At 53.6% G+C, this 27,255-nt stretch overlaps 1 protein-coding gene across 1 annotated transcript in view; it reads right to left on the bottom strand.

Moving 5' to 3' along the window:
* The window catches only part of COL4A1 (collagen type IV alpha 1 chain), a 129,936-nt gene continuing 103,116 nt past the window's right edge, over window positions 436-27,255 (bottom strand). The window contains 25 exon segments of the mRNA XM_018056364.1: window positions 436-1,824; window positions 3,965-4,137; window positions 5,091-5,205; window positions 8,529-8,706; window positions 10,488-10,700; window positions 11,590-11,688; window positions 13,037-13,165; window positions 14,431-14,502; window positions 15,369-15,441; window positions 16,890-17,023; window positions 17,601-17,786; window positions 18,935-18,985; window positions 20,171-20,269; window positions 20,678-20,758; window positions 20,852-20,978; window positions 21,717-21,856; window positions 22,838-22,927; window positions 23,039-23,137; window positions 23,285-23,437; window positions 24,244-24,333; window positions 24,449-24,616; window positions 25,448-25,561; window positions 25,751-25,901; window positions 26,391-26,488; window positions 27,064-27,168. Coding sequence (XP_017911853.1) covers window positions 1,743-1,824; window positions 3,965-4,137; window positions 5,091-5,205; window positions 8,529-8,706; window positions 10,488-10,700; window positions 11,590-11,688; window positions 13,037-13,165; window positions 14,431-14,502; window positions 15,369-15,441; window positions 16,890-17,023; window positions 17,601-17,786; window positions 18,935-18,985; window positions 20,171-20,269; window positions 20,678-20,758; window positions 20,852-20,978; window positions 21,717-21,856; window positions 22,838-22,927; window positions 23,039-23,137; window positions 23,285-23,437; window positions 24,244-24,333; window positions 24,449-24,616; window positions 25,448-25,561; window positions 25,751-25,901; window positions 26,391-26,488; window positions 27,064-27,168 — 3,020 coding nt within the window. The 3' untranslated portion in view covers window positions 436-1,742.

Genomic DNA, 27,255 nt, shown 5'->3' with positions numbered 1-27,255 from the left:
ATGAAGTGGGTGAATGGACGGGTGGATGGGTGGGTGGAGAGAAGGGTGGAGAGATGAATGGACGGGTGGATGGCTGGAAGGGTGGAGAGATGGAAGGGTGGGTGGGAGGATGGATGGATGGGTGGGAGATGGGAGGATGGATGGATGCATGGGTGGGGGGTGGGTGGATGGAAGGGTGGGGTGGGGGGTGGATGGGAGGATGGCTGCCTAGATGGACAGATGGGAAAGAAGGAGGGAGGGATGAAGACGACCATATTTTTTTTTCCTTTGTAATTATTTCTGTAAATGATTCCCAGTCCATGACTCATTTGGAAGAACTGCAAAATAAATATGGTCTAAGGCATGCAGAGCTTATAGATTTATTAGTGGCTTGTGCAGTAAACTTTCCTGTGAGGTTTCTGTGGCAAAACTAGCAACAAATTAATAAAAGCTTAATTTTTATACAAATAGTTTTATTACAAATTTGAATTTTTAAGAAATACACATTTAAAGGAATTACACAGAAGGCCTTAGTAGTCTTAAAAACGTTTTGGAGACTTGGAGTAAAATGTCATTTCAGGCACAGTGGTCCAATTCTGCTCCCCTGCAATCCATTTGCTCCCCTGCTGAAGTCTGAACACAGCTCACAAGAACCCAAGGGAGCGCCTGAATGTGCCTACAGGTAACGCCACTGAAATTCTGCTTGGACAGAGCGCTTCTCACACCCGGCCGCAGAACGCGGACGCTCTTAAGATGAAGGCCTTTCAAGGCTGTTGCTTTTGAAGTCAAGTCATTCAGTTTGTGATTAGTGTTTAAAACCCTGAAGATATCTCATACAGAAGAAAAACAAGAAGCTCAAAGGACATGTCTCCCTGTAACAGACACCACGTCCGTGAACCTGGGTTTGGCTTTGGCAATACACAACTTTTGGTTTCGAGGTGAACAATGAAAATTGGTGTTTCACATTCAATACCCTAGTGTTTAGAAAAACACTGTTAAAGGACAACACAGGCTTTTAAAGAAACTATGTAAGCTTTATTTTAACAGTGGAAATGAAACTACAGCTTGACCTGCCTAATTGCTGACATCTATATAAATTACTAAAATATATATATATATTTCCTTTCTGCCTACTTTGGGGACCACCTTTATTCCACAGGAAATCTGTGATTTCTGCAAGAGCAGCTGCGCAGTACCACACGGAGCAGAAAGACTGACATTTTTCTTTGGAGGGAGGGGGCGGTCGGAAGACAGGGCTGCCGGCCCACCCTTCCACCGGGAGGGCCCCGCCATCGGCTCCACACGGCCAGTACTTGGACAGACCGAGGGAGCCTGAATTCTGAGGCGGCTCGACAGTGACCTCAACAGACCATCCGTCTGGGGCTGGAACGGACCCGTCAGGACGCCGGGACGCCAAGGGGCTGCCCCCGGGATGGAAGCCCCGCCCCCCTCTAGCACCCTTTGGTTTTCTGGTGGGTCTCACGTCACACAGGAGTGCAGCGGACTCAGGACAGACATGCTCTTTATTGCATCGGGAGCGCCCCGGGGGCGTCCTACAGGCAGCTCATGGTGGACTTGGTTCTCCTTCAGCAGCAGAGGCCAATGAAGCAGGGTGTGTTAGTCTGGCAGATTCCTATCAGGCACCTTATGGTTTTCGCATGGACAGTGAGGTACACGGGCTACATTTCTAGAGCTCGTTGCTGTTAGGAGGAGGGGGGGAGGAGGGAGTAGCACCATTCGAGACGCAGCTGCGGCCGGCTCCGTCATGTCCTCCGCAGGCACACCTGGCACCGGCTGACGTGCGTGCGCAGCTCCCCGGCCTTCAGCGTGGACGGCGTGGGCTTCCTGCAACGCAGCACAGCGGCCGGGTCACTGCGCCGCCTCCCGGCCGCGGGAGACCCCTGGGGACCCGGCCTCCGCCCTGCCTCCGGGCGGGGACCACGCTGGGCGCATCCCGCGGCCTCGGCAACGCCTGCGAGTTATCATCTGCATCCCGTCCCCAGGGAGTGAGAGCACACCCGGAGTCACCCAGGTCAGTCTGAGTCCGAAGTCTCAGCCACTGCCCACCACGGACCACCCCTACCCCAGCCTCCTCGAACGCCAGCATCAAACTTCTGCTTTCTCAACTCGATTATAAATGCCCCAAGACTAAGAAAATATTCTTCTTCTCTTCACACACACAGATTCTAAGGGCACGTCCAATTCTTTGCAACCCCACAGACTATACAGTCCACGGAGTTCTCCAGGCCAGAATACTGGAGTGGGTAGCCATTCCCTTTTCCAGGGGATCTTCTCAACCCAGTGATTGAACCCAGGTCTCCTGCATTGCAGGCGGGTTCTTTACCAGCTGAGCCACCAGGGAAGCCCGTTAAATCATCACTGAATCACATGATGAACAACAAATCTGGGAAAATCAGCCAGGCCTCAAAATACTTTCATAACTTTGCAAAGATGTTCATGCTGGTGGTCTCATTGGAGGCCAAAGACAGGGAAAGACATTTACTGTTCCAAAAGCTTCCTGATCCTAGGAATTCTGTCCTTTGACGATTGAAAAGTGAAGTCTGACCTAAAACATGTACTCATCAAATCTTTTTAAAATTAAAGTGGCCATGTAATAGGAGTATGTGTGCTGAGTCGCTGAATTGTGTCCAACTCTCTGTGACCTCACAGACTACAGCCTGCCAGGCTCCTCTGTCCATGGAATTCTCCAGGCCAGAATACTGGAGTGGGTAGCCTTTCCCTTCTCCAGGGGATCTTCCCAACCCAGGGATCGAACCCAGGTCTCCCGCATTGCAGGCGGATTCTTTACCAGCTGAGCCACAAGGGAAGCCCGTATAATAAGAGTACCTTGTCCAAAAATTGAGGCAGTTTACATTAGCAAAATTGGTGAAAATCCTAGTGCCTCCAAATTCTTTAAATGAACGGGACCTCACCTAGTCTTGTTTAAGAAGACATTTGAATTAATTGTACCAGGCTGCTGGTTTAGGGGGGAAAAAAACCCATTGTTACCTATTTACCCTTTAATGGGCAGCCCCAGGAACTGGTGCTCATTTCGGTAGCTAACTGTCAAGTCCGAGTTGAGAACAAGTTCCCAGCGGCCTATAAAGTGTCGTGTGAGCCACTAGAAAGGCCCCTGGCTCTTTTCTGATGCTTGGAAATTTACGAATAGTGAAGATGGTGCTTCACCCTTATGATCTAAGCCAGAAAGAGGCAGGGTCACAGAAGAGGTCTGCAGAATGCTGTCCAAAAAGGTGAAGATAGAAGCGCTTATTTCCAAGGCTGAGATGTCCTTATTTGGGGGAAAGAACAGTAAGTAATTGTCCAGACCCTTCGGCGCCCCGCGTCAGCTCCTGCAGGTACTAAGTACGGCACAGACGCCTCTTTACGTGTTCTCGTCCAGTACAGACCAGGCCCCGCTCCAGACCAACTCGAGGTCAGCGGCCACTCGAGACCATTGTTTTAAAGGTGAATTTTGTTAGTGGAAAAGAAAGACAAGTCCCTCCCTATCTATTTTGGCTGCAATTTGTGCTGAAATTAATTTTCCTCTGTCCGTGCAGGCCTAAAAAACAGTCCCCGGCGACTCACAACACATACACCCAGTTCATCCTTATAGACACCGTGAAAATGAAGGCTATTTGCACTCTCCCTGATGGTCAAAGGTACCACGTCTAAAATGCTCTGTCTGAAGATCTGAGTTGTCTTAATGATGCTGCTGTGGATTCACTTTGGAAACCGACCTTTCCTCTTTCATGGTTCTTCAACAATGAAGGAGTGAATCCTGTCACCTGAGCCCCACCTTTGAAAACGGTCTCGGTTATCCGCCCCCATAGAATAGACTCACGATTCATTCCTACATGTGGAAGAAGGACTGTCCCTAAGGACTGCTGCAGAACCGTCTCTGGGACTCTGCACTGGTCATGTGTATGGATCACAGCTGATTGTTAAAAAAAAAAGCCACCGAGGGGGAGGGGCCAGAGCCACTTACTTGAACATCTCGCTCCGCTCTATCGTGGCAAGCCAAAAGCTGTAAGCGTTTGCGTAGTAATTGCAAGTTCCACGGCCGTGGCACTCGATGAAGGGGGCGCTCCTGAACTCCTCCAGACATGAGCCGGGGGAGGCGAGGGCTTGGCCAGAGCCTTCAGCCCCGGCGCTGGTGTGCTGCAGGGAGACGGGACTGTGAGTCAGCGGGGATCGAGGTACTGCCTCCTGCGGTCACTCACAGGCACCCACACCTCCCCGTGGCCTCAGGAACCAGCTGACGGCTGAGATGGGAGATGACCAGTCTGGTCCATCAGCACTGAAACAAACGCCGCCCTGACTCTTCTCTCTGCAGAATGCTGAAACCTCTTCTAACTTGGGGCCTGCGATGGCGGCCAGGCCGTGCAAAGGGTGCTGGGAGCAACTGCTGTAGCCTCAGACTTTCTACCCAAACTGATACAGGACCACTAAGATCCTTTATTCGCTACGTTAGATGATACGTGTGCTTTTGTAAGGTCAGGAACAAGGATCCTTTTTTCTTTTCTTTAAAGAGGAAAAGCTTAGGAGAAAAAGAAGAAAGAAAACTGCTATGGTGACTGTTTGTTCCCATGGGCTGACGCAGGGCCCTCAGAAATGAAAACATTAACTGAATGGCATACAAGGGTCAGATGTGACAACCTCCCCAGGACGGCTATTTCAGACACAAGAAAAGCGGACTCTGGATTTAGAGCCAGACGGGACCTCTGAGGACAAAGCTAACGCTCTTGATTTCCAGACTAGGACCCCAGGGTCCCAGAACGTTCCAGATCTAACCATGATCGCACCTCCCAGGCAGAGCTGAGATGGGAGCCTTCCCTCATGGGACCCCCCGCCCTGCTTCCCCCAGGGAGGCTTCAACTCAGCGTCTCATCCGGTCGTCCCAGAACAGCCTCTGCAAGGAGGAGGAGAGCTCTGGGCTGGCGCTGGACACCGCCCCCTGCCCCGGCCGCACTGTCCCCTCCCAGCAGAGGGGGCCAGGCTCCTGGGGACGCTTCGCAAGGCGTCCCAGCAGTGAGGGCAGTAGCCAGAGAGGAGAGGCGGGGGAGTCACAGGCGTCTCTCTGGGGGAAACACGGAGCTGCTCCGAACACTCACCATCACAAAGGAGTAGCCGATCCAGAGCGAGGACCAGCCGGCAGGGCACTGCGGAATCTGGATGGTCTGGCTGTGCACGGCCATCACCATCGCTGGGGCCTCACACACAGCACACCTGCGAGGAACCGGAGCCAAGACCCTCAGCTCGGTGCAAGGAGCCCCACCTGCTCAGCCCTCCCCACACCCGCTCTCCAGCCCTGCACTCAGCCCTTCCGGTCCAGCGACATCTTATCAGACGGAGCAGGTGCCCCCGCTTGGACTCTGAGGCCCTGGGCTTCTCCCTGATTTGACAGAGTTGCCTCGGTGCTTAAATATTACACTCCGAGCCACACTTCCCATGTGCTCTGTTATGAGGGGAAGGCAACCCGGAGCCAGGTTGTAACAGGGCCGTCTCCCAGGGCAGCTGGGGCCGCAGGAGACGTCTGTGTCTCCTCTGCGTCTCACAGCATCCTCCGGCGTTTTAGTGATGAGCACAGACCTCAGCAAACACGCGGAATGCTCAAGAAAAAGGAGACGGCACTGTTCAAGGGCCAGTGCTTCTGGAACAGGCGATTTGTTTTAAGCCCCGAATCATCTTCAATGTAAGAACATTTGCTGAATTACAGTAGCTAAGAAAAACAATGAACCCAGGGCCGGTGGTCCACGTGCGCCTCCTTCCAGAGACTGTCCAGACATGGAGCCAACAGACCAGTGAGGAGACCTGCCCAGGGCTGGACCCAGAATGTTCTGACTGGCACCTGCTCTACCAAGAGACCCTCTGATGGTGGGATCACGGTTTGTTAAAGAAATAAACTATAGCAGTAACCACATTCAAGCCCCAGAATGAACAGAGTTAACAGTGTGATAAATGACTATAAATTATGCTAATGCACCTAGCTACGCTGGAACGTTTGCACGAAAATAGACGACGCGGGAACAGGCCGGAACGAGCCGCTCGGTCTTCCCCAGACGCGTGCGTGTTGCGCCACTTCTGGTTTATTCACACAAATGCAGAAGAATTAAAGGGCTCAATTAAACAACAGCTACTGAAACTGGCCTTTCCCCTCTGCCACCGTCTGCCTGCCAGGCCCGGGAGCAGACACACAGCGTGGAGGAAAGGGGCTCATGTCAGCCTCTGCTGGGCTGGCGGATTCAAGCTGCTGCAGAGACGCGGTCTCGACCCCGTCAGATGGGTGTTCCGGGACAGACAGTCGCAGGTCTAATGAGCCGTGTCACCCCTTGAGATTCGTAAGCCTCCTTCTCCATGTTACTCCTGAGAGCCTGAGACCAGAGTGAGTGTGTGAGGCAGAATCGGGGCTCAGCCCCTGCTCTCAGACCAGACGTCTGTGCTCTGGGGCAATTAAACAATCCACAGTTGCGCGTGCCTCACGTCTGCAGAAAGCCAGAAAGTGCCTGGAAGCTTGTGTCAGGGTGACAGCCTGCTGCTCTTTCTGCTGGAGAGGAGGGATTTTGTGTTGTTAATTCTTTCTGAAATTAAGCTTTAGGACGTCCCCAAAGGAAAGGCCTTGGAAAGAACCTGTGAGTTTTGAGAGGTCGTCAGAAACCGCCAAGTTAAAGTGACCACGGGAGCTGGATGCCCGGGAGGAACAGGTGGCATGATCCCCAAAGGGGACGCAGATACACGTGCTTTCAGAGCGGTGACGTAAAGGATGTGACTTCGGAGGTCTCTTCAGGCTCAGAGTCTGTGGGTCAGCCAACAGAGAGCTCTGAAAACCCTGAAACGGGTGGCACTGGGGCATTTAAACAACTCGTGGAGATGGGTCCCCAGGGAAGAGCAAGTCCCAGACCTAGTCTATTCCTGGACTGGTTCCTGGAATGTCCTAACTCATCCCAGAGCCCCCATGTCCCAGCCAAATCAAGGTCAATGTCAAATTTGCCAAGACGGTAAATAGGAAACAAAAACGAAAATCACGATCTACCTGTGGTCCATGGAAAGCTAAACAGAAACACAAAGGCGGTTAGTTCTCATTCTCATGCACTTGACATGGTTCTGAGCAAGAAAAGTCTCGGCACAGAACAGCCCACAGGTACCCCCGATACGCAGAAGGACATCTGCTTGGAGAGGGGCCTCTCGGGAAGCTCCCATTTTAATGTCCAGGAGGTGAGTTTTCTTACAGCTCAAAAGAAAGTGGTTGGATGTAAGGCCTTCAAAAACCTGACTTTTCTAATAGGTATCTCCCAGCCTTTCTGCTCCAGGTCCACATGGTAGGTTCTTTTAAGAAGACTGATCTGGACCAGCCTTCCATGTGATGGAGCCTCAGACCCTATAACTGGCCAGCTCCCTCGAAGCCCGCAGTGACTATCTGGGGACCAGGTAGTCACCACGCACCCAGCCCCAACTTCCAACTGCAGACACCCCTCAGCCAGCACCGTAACATCTTTCCTCCTGTTCAGAAGCTGCTATTTCCCTAAACGAAACACAGAGAAGCTTATGCTCTTTCTCCTTCTCACTCTGCTAAGGCAAACTTGGCCCGCCTTGTCATTCTTTTTATCCCCTATTATCTTCTCGTGTAGAAGACTAGGTTCTCAGTGAAACAAATTCACACATTTGCCTCTGTTCTATTACTTCTGGGTGCAGGTAAGGAAGCAGCTTTTTAATTAGAAGGAAAGAAGCAAAGATAAAACAACTGTGTACTTTTCGGTCATAATAATTTCAATTTCCCATTTTATTTCCTACCAGGCAGATTCCTGGGGACTTGAAAACATACCCCAGACATCAATTAGTGTGGCAAGCACTTAATTTGGGAAGTCACTCAAACATATGCATTCTCAGTGGGGACAATATTACTTTCAGGGTGCAAAAACTGGTAGAGTGGAGGAGAATAAGAAAATTCTTAGAACATACACGTTAGTGGACACAGTACATCAGTGTAATCTCCTTATGCATAAAGCACAGACATACTCTATATCCGAGGGTTACAATTTCTTGAGGACTCCCTCACACCCATAGTTGAGTTCCTACATTAAGGGCCACTGAACTGCACTTAAAAATGGTTAAGATGGTAAATTTTATGTTATGTGTATTTTACTATGATCAAAAATAAAAAAGTTTTTTTTTAATTTCATAGGGGTAGGGAGTGATTCCAAAACTATACATCTTAAGAAAGAAAAAAGCAGTGAAGACGTTCTCACGTTTGCGGGAATTCCAGAGACACTGCTCGCTCGTGGCAGGGAAGGGGGTCACCCCGGCAAGCCACACGAGACAGGTGTTCTATCTCACCTAGGGTTTGCACTAACATTTTTAAGAGGATAACTGACTGTTACATCCAATCCTTCGCATGGATGATCTCTATCGCAAAGCTCAGGTATTACAATCAGTAACCAGAATGGCAAAGAATTCGATGGGGGAAGAAGGGGAAAGACAAAAATGACCTCCGCCCTGAGGACACGGGGCCTTGCCCCCTCAGCCGTGCGTCTGCTCCGACGGGCTGCACTCACCTGCTGATGAAGGGCCGGATGTTCTCCCCGGTGATGGGCGCCATGGACATGGGCATGGGCTCCGGCGTGGACAGCCAGTACGAGTAGTCATTGCGGGAGGCGAAGTTGCAGACGTTGTTGATGTTGCAGAAGAGGAAGGGCATGGTGCTGAACTTCCGCAGGCAGCTGCCCGCCGTGCCTGTGCGGGGAGAGGGCCTTGGTTACCACCGACGGCTGGCCTCGGGGCAGACGGCAAGGGCCGGCTAGCACAGACGACAGACGTCCTCCGCACGCACGGAGGCGGGAGCGAGCACGCTCGAAATTAAAACAGACAGACGTCCTCCACACGCGTGAAGATGGAAACAAACACGCTCGAAATTAAAACAGACAGACGTCCTCTGCATGCGTGAAGATGGAAACAAACACACTTGAAATTAAAGACAGGCCTCTATCCTACACCTCCGTTAAGACGGAGACAAAAATGCATCCGTCCTCCACACGCGTGAAGGTGGAAACAAACACGCTTGAAATTAAAGACAGGCCTCTGTCCTACACCTCCGTTAAGACGGAGACAAAAACGCTTGAAATTAAAACAGGCATCCATCCTCCACACGCGTGAAGATGGAAACAAACACGCTTGAAATTAAAGACAGGCCTCTATCCTACACCTCTGTCAAGACGGAGACAAAAACGCATCCATCCTCCACACGCGTGAAGGTGGAAACAAACACGCTTGAAATTAAAGACAGGCCTCTATCCTACACCTCCATTAAGACGGAAACAAACACGCTTGAAATTAAAACAGACATCCATCCTCCACATGCGTGAAGATGGAAACAAACATGCTTGAAATTAAAGACAGACATCCATCCTCCACATGCATGAAGATGGAAACAAACATGCTTGAAATTAAAGACAGGCCTCTATCCTACACCTCCATTAAGACGGAAACAAACATGCTTGAAATTAGAACAGACATCCATCCCTCCATATGCATGAAGATGGAAACAAACACGCTTGAAATTAAAGACAGACATCCATCCTCCACACACGTTAAGATGGAAATAAAGATGTGTGAAATTACAGAAAGGAGGAGATAAACACAGTGAAATAAACACACTAGTATGATTGGAAACGAGCATTAAATTAAAAGCCAACAGGAGACTATCAAGAATTAGCAGGACGTTTGGCTGAATGGATACACAATGGCTCATCGAGAAAGAAACCTTTTCCTGGACTGAACCCCAGAAGGAAGTTAACGTGCAGCCCCTTCTACAGCAGCCGAGTAACTCACTGCACTCTATTTCTGATAAAATGCAGAGCTGTCTTTCTACATGTTCCCAACCTCCGTGAAAGTTAGAGGCAGGTGCACAACACTGAAATACAATGTGCAGGCGCAGATCCGGAGGGGACTAAGACAGCGCTGGCAGACGCGCGATCCTCTGCCCACCTAAGCTTACAGGACAGAGATCAGCATGTGCAAAGGAGTTTGGCCTAGAAAACGTGGACCTTTTTAACAAGAGCAACAGTAAAGCTGCTCTGCTTTATGACGATGAATGCAAACTATTTGTGTTTACCCCAGAAATCTTAATCCTATCTGATCACTTGAGAAAGAGGTCAAAAGTTCTATTAAACTTTTTTGGAGAGTCAGCCTTTACGATTGCCTGGCTCCCCATTAGTAATACGGTGGCCTTTGGTAAGGATCAGAGAAGGCGATGGCACCCCACTCCAGTACTCTTGCCTGGAAAATCCCATGGATGGAGGAGCCTGGTGGGCTGCAGTCCATGGGGTCGCTAAGAGTCAGACACGACTGAGCGACTTCACTTTCACTTTTGGTAAGGATGGAGGGAAACAGGACTCTTCCCCTTAACTAAGTCTTGGTGACACCTCGGGCCACAGGACCGGAGAGGAACACAGCCCAGCACTGCCGAGCACCGGAGACACACCACAGAAGGAATGCACACATCTTAGGGGCCTCACCCAAGTCCTGGCCATGCGCCCGCTCGTTGCCTTGCACGTAGAGCAAAGAGTAGCCGTGGTAGAGGATTTTGGTCCCAGGAGGGCACTGGGGGTCGTCTGTCGTCTGACTGTGCCGGGTCACAAGGAAGCCGTGATCGACTGACGGGGTGCCCGGGGGACCCATGGACCCCGGCAGCCCGTCGGGGCCGGGCGGACCTGGGAAGCCTCGTGGACCTGCAAGACGGAAGGGAAGCCGCTTCCTTAGTTACGCACAGGCGAGAATTGGCACGGCCACCGCCAGCCACCGCCTCCAACCTGCATCCCCGGCCGCTCCTCTCTGCATCCCACCTCCGGACGGGTTAAAAGCACCATGCTTGGGGCAAAGAGACGCTCAAAGAGCTCAGTTCAGTGAATAAATGGAATACACGAAAGCATGGATACAGGAATAAATGATGTGATCTGTATTCTTCCAGCACTGGGGGCTCCTGTGGGCGAGGATTATCATACGATTATTAAGACAACCTCCTCTGAAGGTAGCGTCCCAGCCTCAGTGGCCCCAGGCCGCCTGCAGAACCAGGGCAGGAAGGAAGCTCCTTGCGGGGTGTCCTCCCATCTCCAGGGGCAACCACACGGCCTGCAAGTCTGTCCCAGGGCCTCCTGCTGTGCTGGGCCCTCTGAGCACTCAGCGGCACCTTCGGTCTCTGGCTTCTCAGCTGTGATGGGACCTCTGAGTTCCCGCCTCTCGGGAAGCAGCTCAACTCGAACCAGGAGCAGCCAGCGGCCTTCTGGCCAACACGGTGTCATCTGCTCCCCCTCGCCTGCTGCTGCGATGGCGAATTTGAGCCACAGACCCTTCGGAAACCACACAGGTCCGTCTACCGGCCTTCTCTCAGTCACGTTCACGTCGGGAAGACACCGGGCTCTGACCAACAGTCTCCCGACCCAGAAAAGGATGATGACAACCCTCAGGCCCGCTGTGTGACTCTGTTTCTCTAAGAAACAGACTCCTCTGGAAGTCTTTCCAGAAACGCGTTCTGCAGGTTTTGGCACGCCCGGGCCTGAGGCTTCGAACCGGAAGATGCAGCAAAGGGGCAGTGAGGCTGGGAGGACACAGCACACCTACCTGGAGGGCCGAAGGGCCCCGTCTCTCCTTTCTGGCCGGGGGCGCCGTCAAAGCCGGGCTCACCTGGGGGCCCAGGCAAGCCCGCGGATCCCGTCACACCTGAGCGAGAGGAGAGGGGAGTCAGGATCTGGCCGTGGAGAGCCGTCCACGGGCTGCACCGCCTCCGCCTTTGAAATGTCTTCTCTGGCCTCCGCAGATGCCAGCACAGGGCCTGGGACCACGGGAGGGAAACTTTCTCCAAAAGCCCGAAGGGTGACGCGCACGCCGCAGAGGCCACGGCCAGACCGACTCCTGCACGGGGTCTGCGCATCACGGGGCCCGGGGTTCTCCCCGGCTTCTCCCTGTTTCCGCTGTCACTGTTCGGCAGGCAGTTTGGGGAAAGGCAGGCACGTGGGGGCTTGGGGAGAGTTGATGCATTTTCATTTTCTCAATGTTTCCCCCTCGGCTTTATTCTGGTGCCTCACATAACGTTCAAGCATCAGATTTATTGACGGGGTGGTTCTTCTGTTTGCCCGCATACACTGCATTCTCGGGGCGTTGAACCTGGAATTTCCGTGATGCTCACTTTCTGCTCTAAATGTTACCCTTCTTCTTTATTTTTCCATTCCCGCCCCTCCGCAATAGCTTGTAAAGTGGGGACTGTTTAGCTCCAAGAAGCAGAAAGTGTCTAGGTTGCAGTGTCTGGAACCGTAAGGATTTGCACAGATCCTGGCTGGTTGGGCAGAGCCTCTCGGCCACCACGGAGAGCACCAATTCCCGTGATTCTAGGCCACTGCACCTGCCGCCCCCGCCTCGTGGCTGGAGAGGCGGCTCTCCCCCGCCCTGCCGCCCCCGCCTCCTGGCTGGAGAGGGGGCTCTCCCCTGCCCTCACCCACGCTGTTCTAAGTGAGCAGAGCAATGCTGAGCTGCATGTTCCCCCTGCCTTTTCCCTGCGTCACTCTGGCGTTTTTCATGTGTGCACGTGTGCTGGGTCACCCAGTCGTGCCTGACTCGAGACCCCCTGGACTGTAGCCCACCAGGCTCCTCTGTTCACGGCATCTCCCAGGCAAGAACACTGGAGTGCGTTGCCATTTTCCCTCCTCCAGGGGAACTTCCCAACCCAGGGATCGAACCCGCGTCTCCTGTGTTGGCAGGCGGGTTCTTTACCACTGAGCCTCCAGGGAAGACGTTCTGGCCTTTCTAGGCCCCTTCAAACCTTCACGTGGTTTTGAAATACATTAAGGGAAGGCCCGGAGTGCTGCGATTCATGGGGTCGCAGAGTCGGACACGACTGAGCGCCTGAACCGAACTGAACTGAAGGGAAGATAAGAAAGTCATCTTCGAATACGAGCTTACACAGTCACCACCCAGAGACTGACCTGAGACCCGGGGTAAAGAGGAAAGCCTGCCCACGTCAGCCCGCTCCTGACCCCATGCCCCCTTGACTGCCCAGCCAACTTATTCTTACCTTGCTGTCCTTTCGGGCCTGGAGGTCCCTGAAGCCCTTTCAGACCCGCAGGGCCCTCGGGACCAGGGAGCCCTGGTTCCCCCTTGATGATGTTGAACGGACCTGGGGGGCCCGGGGGGCCAGGAAGACCTGTGGGAATCAAGGCAGCCACTGGTCAATTTCACTGTCAACACTCGGGGCAGAAACAGCCTCTGACATGAAACCCAACCAAAAGCAGTGCTTCTCAAAAGGAGAATCCCAATCAAATACACAAGTCACCAGACACTCACAAGACACAGGGATCTGTTCATGTCTATTATCTAACCTAAAATCCTGCATCCTCGGGACTGGAAGAGACTCAGGTCACCAGTGTCAACTGTCCACAACACTCTGGATGCCCCAACAGACTCTCCCTGAGGTGGAGCTCAACCCTCCGAGGGCCTCGCCTCCCACCTGGGGAGCCCCAACACGTGAAATTGGGATGTTTGCCCTCATCTTTTTTTCTGAAACCCGCCTGACTGCACCCCAGAGCCACTGGTCTTAATTTTTTAATGATGACCGAACGTAATCCTCTTCATCCTGTTCACGGATGCTGGGAAAGATCGAAGGCAGGGGGAGAAGGGGACGACAGAGGATGAGATGGTTGGATGGCATCACCAACTCAATGGACATGAGTTTGAGCAAAGTCCAGGAGTTGGTGATGGAAAGGGAAGCCTGGTGTGCTGCAGTCCAGGGGGTCGCAAAGAGTCAGACATGACTGAGCAACTGAACTGAACTGAACTGAACTGAACGTAACCCTCCTGCTGCCTGAATCCAGGGTCCTGAAGTACACGGAGCAATCGTGAGGCGTTTCAGGTCTTCCACAGCCTCCCCTCTCCCTTCTCTCCTCACACATTTCTCTGTTTATTTTTCCCCTAATCTTCCACGTCTCAGTGCATTACAGTCACTAACTCCCTCTATCAAGACACGGTCTTTGAAACGAAACGCAGCCCTAGAAATGAGCTCTGGCCCGTGGAGGCCAGGGCAGGATGGAGACCATCTCCTTCCAAGACCAGCCGCATCTCTGGAGCCGCTGGGCACGTCCCGCTCCCCGTGGAGAAGCCGGGCCAGGCGCTTTTCTGTAAAGCACTCCGTCCCGCCCAGCCACAGACTGTCCAGCCTGCTCGTGCAAGCCAGGCTTCACTCCGTGTTTTCACAGCTGATCTCCGTCTGCCCTCAGAGCCTGTGAGAGTCTGTGAATCTTGAGGCCCTCATCCCCTCTGTGCTGGGTCGACCTCACACACAGATGGAGCCAACCTGGCTTTCGGGACAGATCGCTGGTGGAAACGTCAACCAGACTAGCCGCACACAGCAACAACGCCGAGGAGCGGCCTGAGCCTTCTCGGGCGCCGTCTCCTCTCGACCACGCCCCTCACCTTTCGTTCCCGGGAAGCCTTGGTCTCCTTGGTCGCCTTTGACTCCCTGCAGGCCGGGGGCGCCTTTTTGACCTGGAGGAAAGTAGAGCATCGTCTTCGCACAGAATTCCAAAAGATATGCGTGTACGTGAGTGTGAACACACGCAAGCATCGGGTTGGCCAAGAGGCTCATTCAGGTTTATTCTATAAGACCTTATAAAACCTGAATGAACTTCTAGCCAACCCAGTAGATACATATATACACAAACATTTACACACACGTTCGTGTGTACCTGAACATACATACACACACCTACAAACACACACGCATACATTACACATGCACACACAAGCACAGACACACACCGTGAACACACTTCCAGCTTACACTCCTGGAAGGAAAGAGCATGCCTTGTAGTCAGCAATGTAAAGCTTTTGAGGAAACTCTCCTTTCTGAAACCCCGTAAGTCACACTTTTCTAAACACGCAGCAAACCCTAAGTCACAACCACTGGAGGGGCACGCGACTCTGCTTTTGGTAACAATCTGGTCCCCACGTGTCCCCAATTAGACTGCAACACGCCTGCAAGCTGAGGACTTGTTTTATTCACCTTTTCATTCACATGTACCTGATTTCTCAGTTAAAATCACATTACCTGGAAGCTGGTAGGCACCCAATAAATACTTGCTTAAAACACTAAAAAATCAATGAATGGCCCAAATGCCCCATGGTTTCTCATCGAGGTGCCAGTGATCCACTGGTTCTTGGGAAGGAAGTCAGAATGTCTTTATGCAGCCAAGCATGAGAGCCCGCGAACGGGGCTGCCATCCAGAAAGGGCGTTTAAAAGTGAAGAGGACAGAAGCTCGCACTGGCCGTGACAGTCTACCAGCAGGAAGCGCCAGGGCTGGGGCCCTAGCGGCAGGGAAACGCGTCTTCAAGCAGTATCTCCTTGTCTTACCATGAAACCCTGGAACTCCTGGGGGTCCCATATCTCCCTTAGCTCCTGTGATTCCTGGAGAGCCGCCAATGCCCTAGAAACGCAAGAGAATGTCAATCAGGAGCCGCTCAAGGGACGTGAGTCTCCTGAGCAGGCAGCAGTGGGGAGGCCAGGGCAGCCCCTCTGTGTTCCGAAAGTGGCTTTGTGAACAAATGGGGCCTCACTGGTTTCTTAAAGGTGTAGAAAGAATGACGAAACCTCTGTGCATGCTTACATCAGGAAGCTGGAAATGGCAACGCTCATTCATTCACTCTGTCCCTTCTGCTCATCCATCTATGTGGTCGATTCCAGGAGCAGGTGTAAACCTGACATCCCACTGTCCCCACCACACAACACGATGTCATGAACAGAGTCGAAACTCCCTAAGCGTCTGTCGCGGCAACATCTCAACACCGAAGAGCCTTCCGCCCAACACTCAACCACAGTGATTTTCCTTTAGAACTGACTTCATATCTTGTCTTAAAAGAGCTTTTAAATATGGGGAAAGAAACATTTAAAAACTAAAGAAGGATTATTTTCCTTTACAATAGTGTGATGTTCTTATATTTTAAAAATATTATCTTAATTTCTAGATATTTCAACAGTTATCCCTTTCACCATACATAAAAAGTTGTATTGCTTCTTACATATACTTACTTATTTGCTTTACTTTATTTTAATAAGGTAACTAAAATAATGTGAACAAGCATTTGTAGACATGTATACATATAATCCAGTAGTCATGTATGGACGTGAGAACTGGACCATAAAGAGAGCCAAAAAATGGATGCTGTCAAATCATGGTGCTGGAGAAGACTCTTGAGAGTCCCCTGGACAGCAAGGATATTAAACCAGTCCACCCTAAAGGAAATCAACACTCAATATTCATTGGAAGAATTGATGCTGAAGTTGAAGCTCCAAAACCTTGGCCACCTGATGCCAAGAGCTGACTCATTGGAAAAGACCCCAATGCTGGGAAAGACTGAAGGCAAAAGAAGAGGGTGGCAGAGGATGAGGTGGTTGGATGGCATCACTCACTCAGTGGACATGAATCTGAGCAAACGCTGGGAGCAGGGAAGGACAGAGGAGCCTGCAGCCCACACGGTCGCAGAATCAGACCCGACTCGGCGACTGAACAGCAACCTACATACAAAGCACACGCGAACACACAGACACAGACGCTGAAGGGCACCAGGAACACAGTGCACGTTGCTGTCACCGAGGCTTCCTTTCCGTATCGTTCATACACAGGTTTTTAAGCCAGGCGTCGAACTATGATTTCCAGTATTATAGCATTTCCCTTCTGAGGGTTCGTGTAAACCTAGATTGTCAGAACTGTTGTAACAGCTGCCTACCATGATTACTTGCCAGAGAGAAGGGACTGATTGAGAGAGGCTCTGGGAGAATACCATACATGCAGCACATGTGGACACACACACACACACACACACACGTCTTATCTTTCGATCCTCTCCAAAAACGGCCTGCCAAGGGCCGACTCACCGGCATGCCCTGGAATCCTGGGTCTCCCTTGGGCCCTGGAGCTCCCGGAGTGCCCGGCCAGCCTGGGTTCCCCTTGTCACCTTTCAGCCCATCGAGCCCGGGGAGGCCTGGAGGCCCCATGGGTCCCGGATGCCCTAGCGGGAGACACAGACACACACTTGAGGTGGGAGGGTGGTCTGACGTACAAGTGTCACTGGAGCGTGCTTCTCACTGCCACCCAGATGCCCCCGACTGTTCACAGCGACATCTCGAGCCCTGAAGACATCCAGGAGCTCCTGGAGGGAAGACTCTCTCAGCAGGCAGTAAGTGCTGCTATAAGCACCCCAGTCTCAGAGTCAAGCGTCCCGTGGGCCCTGTGCTCGGGGTGGCTGAGTCGCTGTGCAGCCGCCCTGCTCGGGGGGACAGAAGGTCACGCTGGTTTTAATCCACCACTGCGCATGGCCCTCGTGGTCCAGTCCTTTCCGTGACGTCCTGTCTCCCTCCCCCTAGTGACCTGTCGTGCACACCACGTTCCTTGACAGAAAGGACACGAGAAAAGCACCATCCCACAGAGGCCCAAGTGCCAGTGGCCCGGAGCCTTCAGCAATTTTAAGGGGTAAAAAGCTGCCCACTTCTCAACAGAAAGCTCATTCAAGACTGCTTATTCGTGTTACACCCGCGTACTTTTGTCCCTCTTTCGGTCCCAGCTCTGAGCTCGTTAAACATCCTCACCTGGCAGGCCGGGTTGTCCTTGCGGGCCGCGGTCTCCTTTGGGCCCCTCTACCGCGTGGCCTGGGGTCCCTGGCAATCCCGGCTGTCCCTGTGGTCCCGGGGGACCCATGAATCCTTGTTCTCCTTTGGATCCAGGAATTCCTGGGCTCCCAGCTAATCCTGGGAAGCCCACATCGCCCTTTGAACCTGAACAGTAAAGACGGTTGAGATGGTGGGGAAACGCAGGGAGGAAGAGGAGCCCAGTGCACCACGGAGGAGGGAGGCGCCTCCAGAAGGCCCCGGGGGAAACCAGAGCCGGGGCCCTTCTCCCTCCTTCCTACTGAACAACGGTCTAGACTCCTGCCACAGCCCACCTGAAGAAGGAAGCTGAGGATACCAAGAACCTGCCATCATGCCTTATGCTCTTTAAAGCACGTGTTCTTTGGCAAAGGGGCTGGCATATACGTGGAGCCAAGCCTGCAAGGTATGGCACTGCTGAAATTAAGGGCTTGCTCCATCCACAGGCAAATGAAGAAGCAAACAGTGTTATATGCACCCCAAGGAGCTCAACTCAGAAGAAGGAGTGACCGGTGGACACAACGTGGCGCCGGTGACCCTCAGACTCATTATGCCGAGTTCAAGGGGTCAGGCTGAAACGCACACGTGGCAGGACTCCATCTGCGTAAAATTCTAGCTAGTGCAAGCTCATCAACAGTGCCAGAAAGCAGACCAACGGTTACCTGGGGTGGAGTGGGGTGGAGGGGGCAGGAAGGGGCAGGCGGGGGCTGGCAAGGCAGCCCGGGGAACTTCTGGGGCGGCGGTGTGTTCACATATTGAACGTGCTGGTATTTACATGGATGTGTACACATATATCAAGATTTATCAAATCGTACACTTTTAAATGTATGCAGTTTATTACACGCCAGTGACACCTCAATAAAGCTGTTTTTTAAAAAAAATTTCTAAGTCAAAACTTGTAGGAAAAAAACCTGCATGTTTAGTTTTAAACCTATTACACCAAACTTGTCAATAAATTACAAAATTCCAGGACTGTCTTAAGGTTATTAAGGAAAAGGAAGAGGGGAAGGAAACGGGGTCACCATCTAGAAGGATCAGGGGCCCTGCCTTGGGATCCCCCTCCCACATGCCCCCACTTCACCAGGCTGTGAATCCCAGACACAGCACAGCGCACGGGGGCTTGTCACACACCAGCAGAAAGGATCTGCTCTACTGTCCCAGACCCTAATCTATCTCCACCCTAAGTCCAGGGGCTTCCCTGGATCTGCCTGCCCTGCTCTGAGGGTGCTCTGTACCAGCGGTTCGCTGAAAACAAACAGATCTAGCAAATGGGTTACCTTTCTCTCCTTTGCTCCCTGGAAACCCTGGGAATCCTCTTCCAGGTAGACCTACAAGATAAAGGAGAGAAGCCGGGCTGCCAAGCTGCAGGAACAGCACAAAGCAATGTCCGCTCTTTGTGCCAAAACCATACACTATTTGCTAAAACACGAAGAAGTCAGCTCACTGTACTTTGCAAGTAAAATCATATTCCTGCAGTTGTTCTAAGACACCCTTGACTGGAAATACGGAATGTGGTCTGTTTTCCCAAGCACCTCTGAGCTCAGAACCGCTACATCATTTAGTAGCAACAACTTGTAAAATGGGTACTGATTTCCCGTTATTGTCTGGAGACTCACAAATCGGCTTTTCTCAGATGACCATTCAACGAAGAGCTATTTTCAAAGGTGGTGCAGAGAGCCAGGTGGGCCAGCAGATAGCAGGGAGCCCACCAGTGTGCATGAAGCGTGTGAGGGAAGAGCCAGAGGAGGGAAGCAGGTGTGGTGGCGCTTTTAATGAACTATTTTTATAGGAAAATGAACGTACATAATACAAACCTAAGGCTCATAGAATAAAAACACGAGCTGTAGAAAGAGGCCAGTGCCAGCAGTAAGGGAGCCTCTGACCACCCCTTCCCAGCTCTGCTTCCCTGCCTCCACCCCCAGGACCTGGGGTCACCTGTTTCATATTGAGTGTTACCCTCTTGCTATTCGGTTGGCCAAAAATTTCATTTGGGTTTTTCCATAAGATGTAACAGAAAAATTCAAATGAACTCTTTGGCCAACTCAACCTACATGAGTATTAACTCAACATATACAAGTATTATTAAGCGTGTGATTGTCATCACTGGAGCTCACAGCTTGCACTTTTTGCCCAAGTTGCCATGTCCCCATCAGTGAGAGGAGCAGATTCAGGGGACAGCAACTATTCCGAGGACCATCTGTCTAAAGGGAGAAAGGCCAGGCAGAGAAAGCAATGGTCTGGGCTTTCTGTGTCTCTTTCACTCACCACAAGAGCTCCGGCCATTTCAAGGGCAGGTGCCCAGAAGTATCTGTGGAATAAACGAGCACCACCCCTCCCCTTCTCATCCCACCCTGCCCAGGCGTCCACGTCACCGTCCCAACAACGTAAGGATGGAACAACGTAGGTGCCACTTTACATGGGGCCCCGGTCACTCAGCGAGGAATGGGAAGCTCTGGGAGACGTGCGCTCCAGGGCACAGCCTCACTCTGAAAGGGAACACACGCCCAACGTACCTGCCTCGCCCTTCTCTCCCACCGACCCTGGGATTCCATCGCTGCCGGGCTCCCCTTTCTGGCCGGCTGGGCCCGTGGGGCCAGGCTTCCCAGGAAGACCTCAAAGAGAACAGTCAGACTGGTCAGCACCCTGGTCTGTGTGGAAAATGCACCACCGTTCCCAACATGCTTCTGAGGAGCAGTTCCCACCCCCCGAGCAAGCCCGGCTTCCCGGAGGTTGCTTCTGAATCCCCTTCAGAAGGGACCACTGCGTGCTGATCCCCAAAAGCTGGAGTGAGCGGAGACAAAGCATATCCATCCATCATGCCCACCAGGAAAACTTGTTTCTGAAACCAGTCCCAGTCTAACTGGGGTGAAGACCTTGGAAGGCCCTGGAAGCGTCCCCAGACGCAGTCTATTCAACTGGAGGAGGAGGTGTGACCCCACAGGTCATCCAGAGGTTGCCCAGCCTGACACCGCATGACCTCCCTCCACGGGCCCCCACGTGTCCTGAAATGTGGTTTCTACCTGCTTCTCCTTTGATGCCAGGAGTGCCATCCAGTCCTGGGAGGCCCTTGTCACCTTTCTCCCCAGGCAACCCAGGGCTTCCTAGAGAAAAAGCGGAACACCCAGTTCCCGTGACCGTGACTTTCTCTTTGCCACCCCTGGATCCCGAGCTTGGGAGAAGGCTGGCCCACTTACCCGGATAGCCAACACTGCCCGGGGAGCCTTTGGGGCCCGGAGCCCCGGGCATCCCTGGGATCCCCGTGCTTCCTTTCTCTCCCTTCTCGCCGGGGCTTCCGGGAAATCCTGCAAGGCCCTGGTCTCCCTGTGGGTGGAGATTGGGCCCATTAATGCTGCATCTGCCCCAGACATGGGTCTGGAGGCGCCTCCTGTATACACAGGAGCGCAGGGACTACCGCCTGCATACACGTGGGTGTGGGGATGACAGCGTGTATACACATGGGTGCAACAACTACCACCCGTACACACGTGGGCGCAGGGACAACAGCGTGCATACACGTGGGTGCAACAACTCCTGCCTGGCAGAACTCCACTTCTGGCTTTCTAAAGGGAGAATCGAAGCCCACTCTGGAAACAGAAGAGGAGCCAGAAACCCAGCAGCAAAGAGCAGCTGCCTGTTCTGCTCCTCCAATTCCTCCTTCGCTTCGCCCCATGATAACTTGCTGCTCCAGCTCTCAGGGATAACTTGCTGCTCTTCCCTCTCTGGGAGAAACGGGGAGACTGTTCCGTTAGGATTCATTTACTGTGCGGAGCTGCTTACTACATAGCCTTTGGTGAGGGATGGAGACAGGTGGGCGAGGCTTCCACAGAGACAGATGGGAGGGGCTTCCACGTGATGGGTGGGAAGGGCTTCCACAGAGCCTGGTGGGAGGGGCTTCCGCAGAGCCGGGTGGGAGGGGCTTCCGCAGAGCCGGGTGGGAGGGGCTTCCGCAGAGCCCGGTGGGAGGGGCTTCCGCAGAGCCCGGTGGGAGGGGCTTCTGCAGACAGGTGGGAGGGGCTTCCGCAGACAGGTGGGAGGGGCTTCCGTGCAGGATGCAGTTACCTTCTCCCCAGGCCGTCCTGGAATCCCAATGCCAGGCAGACCCGCCTGCCCTTTCTCTCCTTTTGCCCCCTTGTCTCCAGGTAAGCCAGGAATGCCCTGCGGGCCGGGGATGCCAGCCACACCTTTTGGTCCCGGCATTCCTAGAAACACACACAAGGGAGGCAGAATGGATGGTTAGCCGGTGCTAGTGGAGAAGGAGGCGGGAAAACACACATCCCTCGTTTCTCGGGCTGTGCGTCATCCAGGCAGGTGCCAGTCATCCCGCCCGGGAGATGGACGCTGGGAAACAGCCTTCCTGCCTTTTAAAGACAGCCACATTACAAGGGAAAAGGAGTATGCTAACTGCTCAGCCCATCCCTACTTTCCCAACAGCATAAAGCGGCTTCCACGCCCTTTACTCTGCTTCACTATCCAAATTAATCAGAGGAGGCGTGACGCAGGTCACGGAGAACAGACGTGTGCCTGCTTCCACAACTGATGTGAGCAGTCAGACTAATTTAGAAATAGGTGCCCACAGCAGCTGAACGTTCACATCTTAAATAGACAGTATGCCTCTCACAGGCCTGGGGAGGAGCTGTGAGACAGGCCTGCTGGCCTGACTCGTGGCCCCAGGAGATCCTGAGAAGCCTTGGCACCCAGACCGTCTGCACCCCTCAGCTTTCTGTACCCTGCCTCCTCTGTGGAAGCTGCCACTGCAGCAAATGTCAGTGGCAGAGTGTGGAAGCCAGCTTAGCACTGGGGCAGAGGGCCCAGAAGAGTCTTCTGAGCTAATGTCAGGAGAGCAGGAGCCTCTGGTGCTGAGAAAACTCAGTGGATAATTAATCACCTTTTTGATGGATCCAAATAGACACACCTGGAGGAAGTCCACAGCCTACCACCCATGTTCATCTTGTCAAATTGGGAGGGCTTTTGTCTGTCTTTTTAAGCCACGGTCATAGGGTCAGCCAAATACCCACCCTCCCTAGGCAAGAGGTCTTACACGAAGATGTCAGTCTGTGTAGAAGACATTTCTCCCTGGATTACGTCCTCAGGCAGTGGGCCTCATGTAAGCCTCGCCCCAGCAGCCCAACAGGTGCCACAGGCGCGCCTGGAAGAAGCCCCCTTTCCTAAGCCCCACGTACCTGGGAGGCCCATTCCACCAGTGGATCCTTTGGGACCAGGAAGTCCCGGAGCACCAGGGATCCCGCTCACACCTGGATCACCTTTAGGTCCTGGGATCATGAAGACAAAAACCCAACGGGTCAACAGTCAGGAAAAGTGCCAGGTAACACCTCCCCACACGACCCCCTGCCGTGCGGGCGACCTTGGCCTTCCCACCGTACCTGGCTGCCCGGGGTGTCCTGCCTGACCGTCCTTTCCCGGCACGCCTGGGGTTCCCGGGTCTCCGCGGGATCCTTTATCGCCAGTCGGACCAGTCTGTCCTGTGTAACACAGGAAAAAAAAAATAGTGACGATCCACGTCTACTCAGAGTAAGCCGCAGAAACACAGGCTGGTCCGTCATCATGCGGGAGAGCTGGACGCCCGTCTGCCCCCTCCGCGCCCCGCTGGTGAAGCTCCCCCACGTTACCTTTCTCGCCTTGGTCCCCCTTCTCGCCCTTCATGCTGCCCATGTCCACCTTATCCATGGAGCCTGGCTTGCCGGGGAGCCCCACGTCGCCTTTGTCACCCTTGAAGCCAGGGTCTCCCCTGGGTCCTGAGGAGCCGGGGAAGCCGTGTTCCCCTGCAGAGAGAGAGAGAGGAGGCCCGGGTGACACGCAGCAAAGGGCCCCGGGCAGTGACCAGCGCGGCGTTCCTTCTGGCCAGTTCAAGCAACTGACAAACGAGGAACAAACAACAAGCAGCCTCTCCGAAAGTGGCCCTCAAGGCCCAGAGTCTGCAGTACCCAGAAGAAGGCGACACCAGGCAAACGAACAATAAAGCCATTTCTAGAGTTCATTACTTGCTAATACTTCCAGCATATGAGACTTCAACTCTTAATTTAAATAAATGACGTTTTTCTCTCCTTCCTAAATCCCTTCATGACTTCCGTTCACAGTGGTCCCTCAACTCTACACGAAGTAACAGAAGGGGAACTCTCTCCCATCCAACGACGCAAATCACCACTTTTATGTCTGAGGTTCAAAGTCAATTTTTTTTGTTTAAAAAACAACAACATTATTTTGGACCAAATGTCATGATAGGAAATAAAAATTAAGACTTGTAAACTTGCTCTGTTTGGTACTTTGACTAAAGACTCAGTTCCTCTGAACTTGCATGATTGAAGATTCCACTATTTCTAAAAAAAACTCAATGGCGCCAACAAAGAAAACCCCCAAACCTGTCTTCTCTTTGGCTTTTTGGGAGGGCACAGGCTGTAATCCCCATGAATCATGAGTTACATGAGGGGGACTTCTGGACCCCTCGCTTGACCTTCTTTCCTAGGTTTCCTGGGATGAACTACAACCTACAACAATTAGAGAATTTCCCACGAGGTACTGGGGCCCAGACATACACAACAGAAGCTTTTCCGAAGTCACCGCTCCTTACCTTTGGCACCCGGCAATCCTGGCACGCCCGCTGGTCCTGGCGAGCCGGGCTGCCCCGGAGTCCCCATGACTCCCATCTCTCCCTTGGGACCTGTGGCCGGACAGAAGGAGCGTGAATGTTGGTGGCGGAGGCCGAATGAGGGGCGTGAACGAGAGTCGGGAGGCACCTCCCCAGGCCCAGGTGGGTGGAGCTCGCAGTCACTCACCTGGAATGCCAGGCTGGCCGGGGGAGCCCTGCTGTCCAGGAAGGCCAGGCAGCCCCGACTGCCCCGTCAGGCCGGGGAGCCCCTGGGACCCTTTGTCTCCTTTGGGACCTGGCATGTCCAGACCTGGGAAGCCGGGGAAGCCTTTCTCTCCTTTCACTCCGGGGGGGCCTGAGACGGGGAAGAGAAGGGGCGTCGGCGGGACTGGAGAGGTGTCTAGCGGTGCCCTGGAGCCCGTGTGCCCATGACTTTCTGCAGAAGGCGTGTGGCTGTAGCCACATCAGGGCAGGGGCCAGGGAGCTGCTCCCCCTCCTCAGACAGTGGTGTGTGGGGCCGCCGCTGGGCACGCCCTGTCCCGAGACGAAGCTCCCTCTGCCCGCGGGGCGTCGGCAGCAGGCTCCTCCCCGGCCCTTCCGCAGCGGTGAGACTCAGCCCAGCGTCCCCCGCGAGGCTCTCCCTGGCTGTCCTCTGCTGCCCACCACCATCTCATTTGACGATGGCTATAAAGGCAGAGGCAGCTTCCAGACGCGGACTCCCATGTTACCCACGACTCACTACCCCTCCTGTGGAAGGATCAGACAGAGCCGCCGATCCTTCTGAATTAAACAAAAAGGTACTGACTATACAATAAAGGGCAAGTGTCTTTGGCACATAAACCAAGTTCAGAGAGAGGAAGAGAATGGCATCCGTGACCGTATGTTAGTCGCTCGGTCCTAACCAGCTCTCTGCGACCACATGGACTGAAGCCCGCCAGGCTCCTCTGTCCATGGAGTTCTCCAGGCAAGAATACTGGAGTGGGCTGCCTTATCCCTGCTCCGGGGGTTTTCCTGACCCAGGGATCAAACTTAGGTCTCCGGCTTTATAGATGGATTCTTTACCATCTGAGCCATCAAATGTGTATCCACAAAATAGAGCTGTATCCACAAGAGAGCTGACTCTTCCCCTCTGAGCCACAGATCGTGAGTTAGGGAAAGGGGGCATTCTGGAAGAACACTGTATCACCTGATGACCCTGGGGGTCCCTGTCCTCCGGGGGGGCCCATTGCTCCAGGAGGGCCGATTCCGGGGACTCCCGGAGCTCCTCTGGGGCCTTGCAATCCAGGAGGTCCCGGGTCACCTGGACGGGGAAGAAACAGTGACCACATCGCACAGGGACATGGCCGTGTCGGGGCGCAGCACCCACCACACCAGGTTCCGGGAAGCCGTCCAGGGAACAACCATTTATGGGACCTAGCAGAGGCTCTGAGGCCACAGGATAAGCAGGCCCCTTCCCTGCCACCAGCTGGATTTGCCTGTAAGACGTTACCTCTGAGCCCCTGGAGGCCTGGGGGGCCGATGGCGCCGTGCTCTCCAGGAACGCCCGGTCCTCCGACGTTTCCCTTCTCCCCGGGGGTGCCAGGGATGCCAGGTATCCCAGGCAGGCCTTTGAGTCCCGGCAGACCGACTCCAGGCTCGCCCTGGAGACCGAAGCACAGAGAAGCCGGTGACCCTCCGAGCCGTGGTCTGTGGGCTGTCACACCTGGCGTGCACTCGGGGAGCTCTTCTGCTATCTGTGGCTCGGGCCACGGAGGAGGCGCCTAAGGACCCCACAGTGCTCAGGGCAGTCCCCGTCACGACGAATCACTGGGCCCAAACGTCCATATCACGGAAGCTGAGAGAAGCTGCCGCCCACCCTCCTGGGGGCTTCATGTTGCTTTCTTCCTCCACTCCCGGTAAGACACGCGTCACACACTGAGACCCAGGACACACACGGGCCACAGCACAGACGGGAAGTGGAAAAAAAATGCAGGACTGTGTGCTACCCCATTTCCTTGGTATTTCCTGTCTGATGCTATTTCACATAAAACACACTGACCCAACACACCCCGGGAGATTAGCAGCCTGTGATTTACGTGCCCAGTTCACCACAGCGATGTGCAGCAATCTGGGGAATGCTCGATGCATACCTTCTGGCCAGGTGGACCGGGGTTGCCAGGTAAGCCGTTGAAGCCTTGACGACCCGGATTCCCAGGAGGTCCAGCGTCTCCAGGTATACCATCAACGCCTGTTTGGAAGAGTCAAAAAAAAATCAGTGTAAATCAATGTGAAATACTATTCCCGACATCCTCCACTTCTTTAACCTTCTCAGAAGAACTTGAACAGACTTAAGGGGGTCAGCAAGGAAGATGAGACCACGCCGGGCCTGGTGGGGGGCAGCTGGGGGCAGGGACCACTCACGGCACTGGCCGCCCCCTCCTCTTTCTCCCTCTGTCCTGCCCCTCCGTCCCTTGCCTTCTTTGTAAACTTTTTTTCCTATCTGCTCCCTGCAAACACATCACACCAGTATTTGCAGACTGGGAATGGCTATTTAGACTCTGGGGACTCTGAGTGAGGTCAGGGGGCATCCCTTTTGCCTGGTTAGAAAACCAGCCCGGATCTCCCAGTGCAGACCTGCATCTTTTAAAAAAAAAAAAAATCTTTTGGCCACACCACACAACACACGGGGACCTAGTTCCCTGCCCAGGGATTGAACCCGTGCCGCGTGCATCGACCAAGTGGAGTCTTCGCCACTGGACCGCCAGGGAAGTCCCCGAACCGGCACGTGAGCAAGACCCCTCATGAGGCCCCAGTAGGGCTCACCTTTGGGGCCAGGAGGCCCAGGAAATCCAATCCCAGGCTGGCCGATGGCACCCTTCTCTCCAGGGAGGCCCGGCCTTCCGGGGCTTCCAGGAAAACCTCGGTCACCTGCAGCGGGAGAGGCCGGCGGTCAGAGGAGAACAGGAGCACTTTCCCAGGGGGCCCCCAGGTGAACCGGCGAGAACCCTGAGGGTA

The sequence above is a fragment of the Capra hircus genome, chromosome 12 (assembly GCF_001704415.2).
Source record: "Capra hircus breed San Clemente chromosome 12, ASM170441v1, whole genome shotgun sequence".
NCBI lineage: Eukaryota > Metazoa > Chordata > Mammalia > Artiodactyla > Bovidae > Capra > Capra hircus.
Note: the sequence above shows the minus strand (reverse complement) of the source record. Positions and strands in the feature narration are given on the sequence as shown.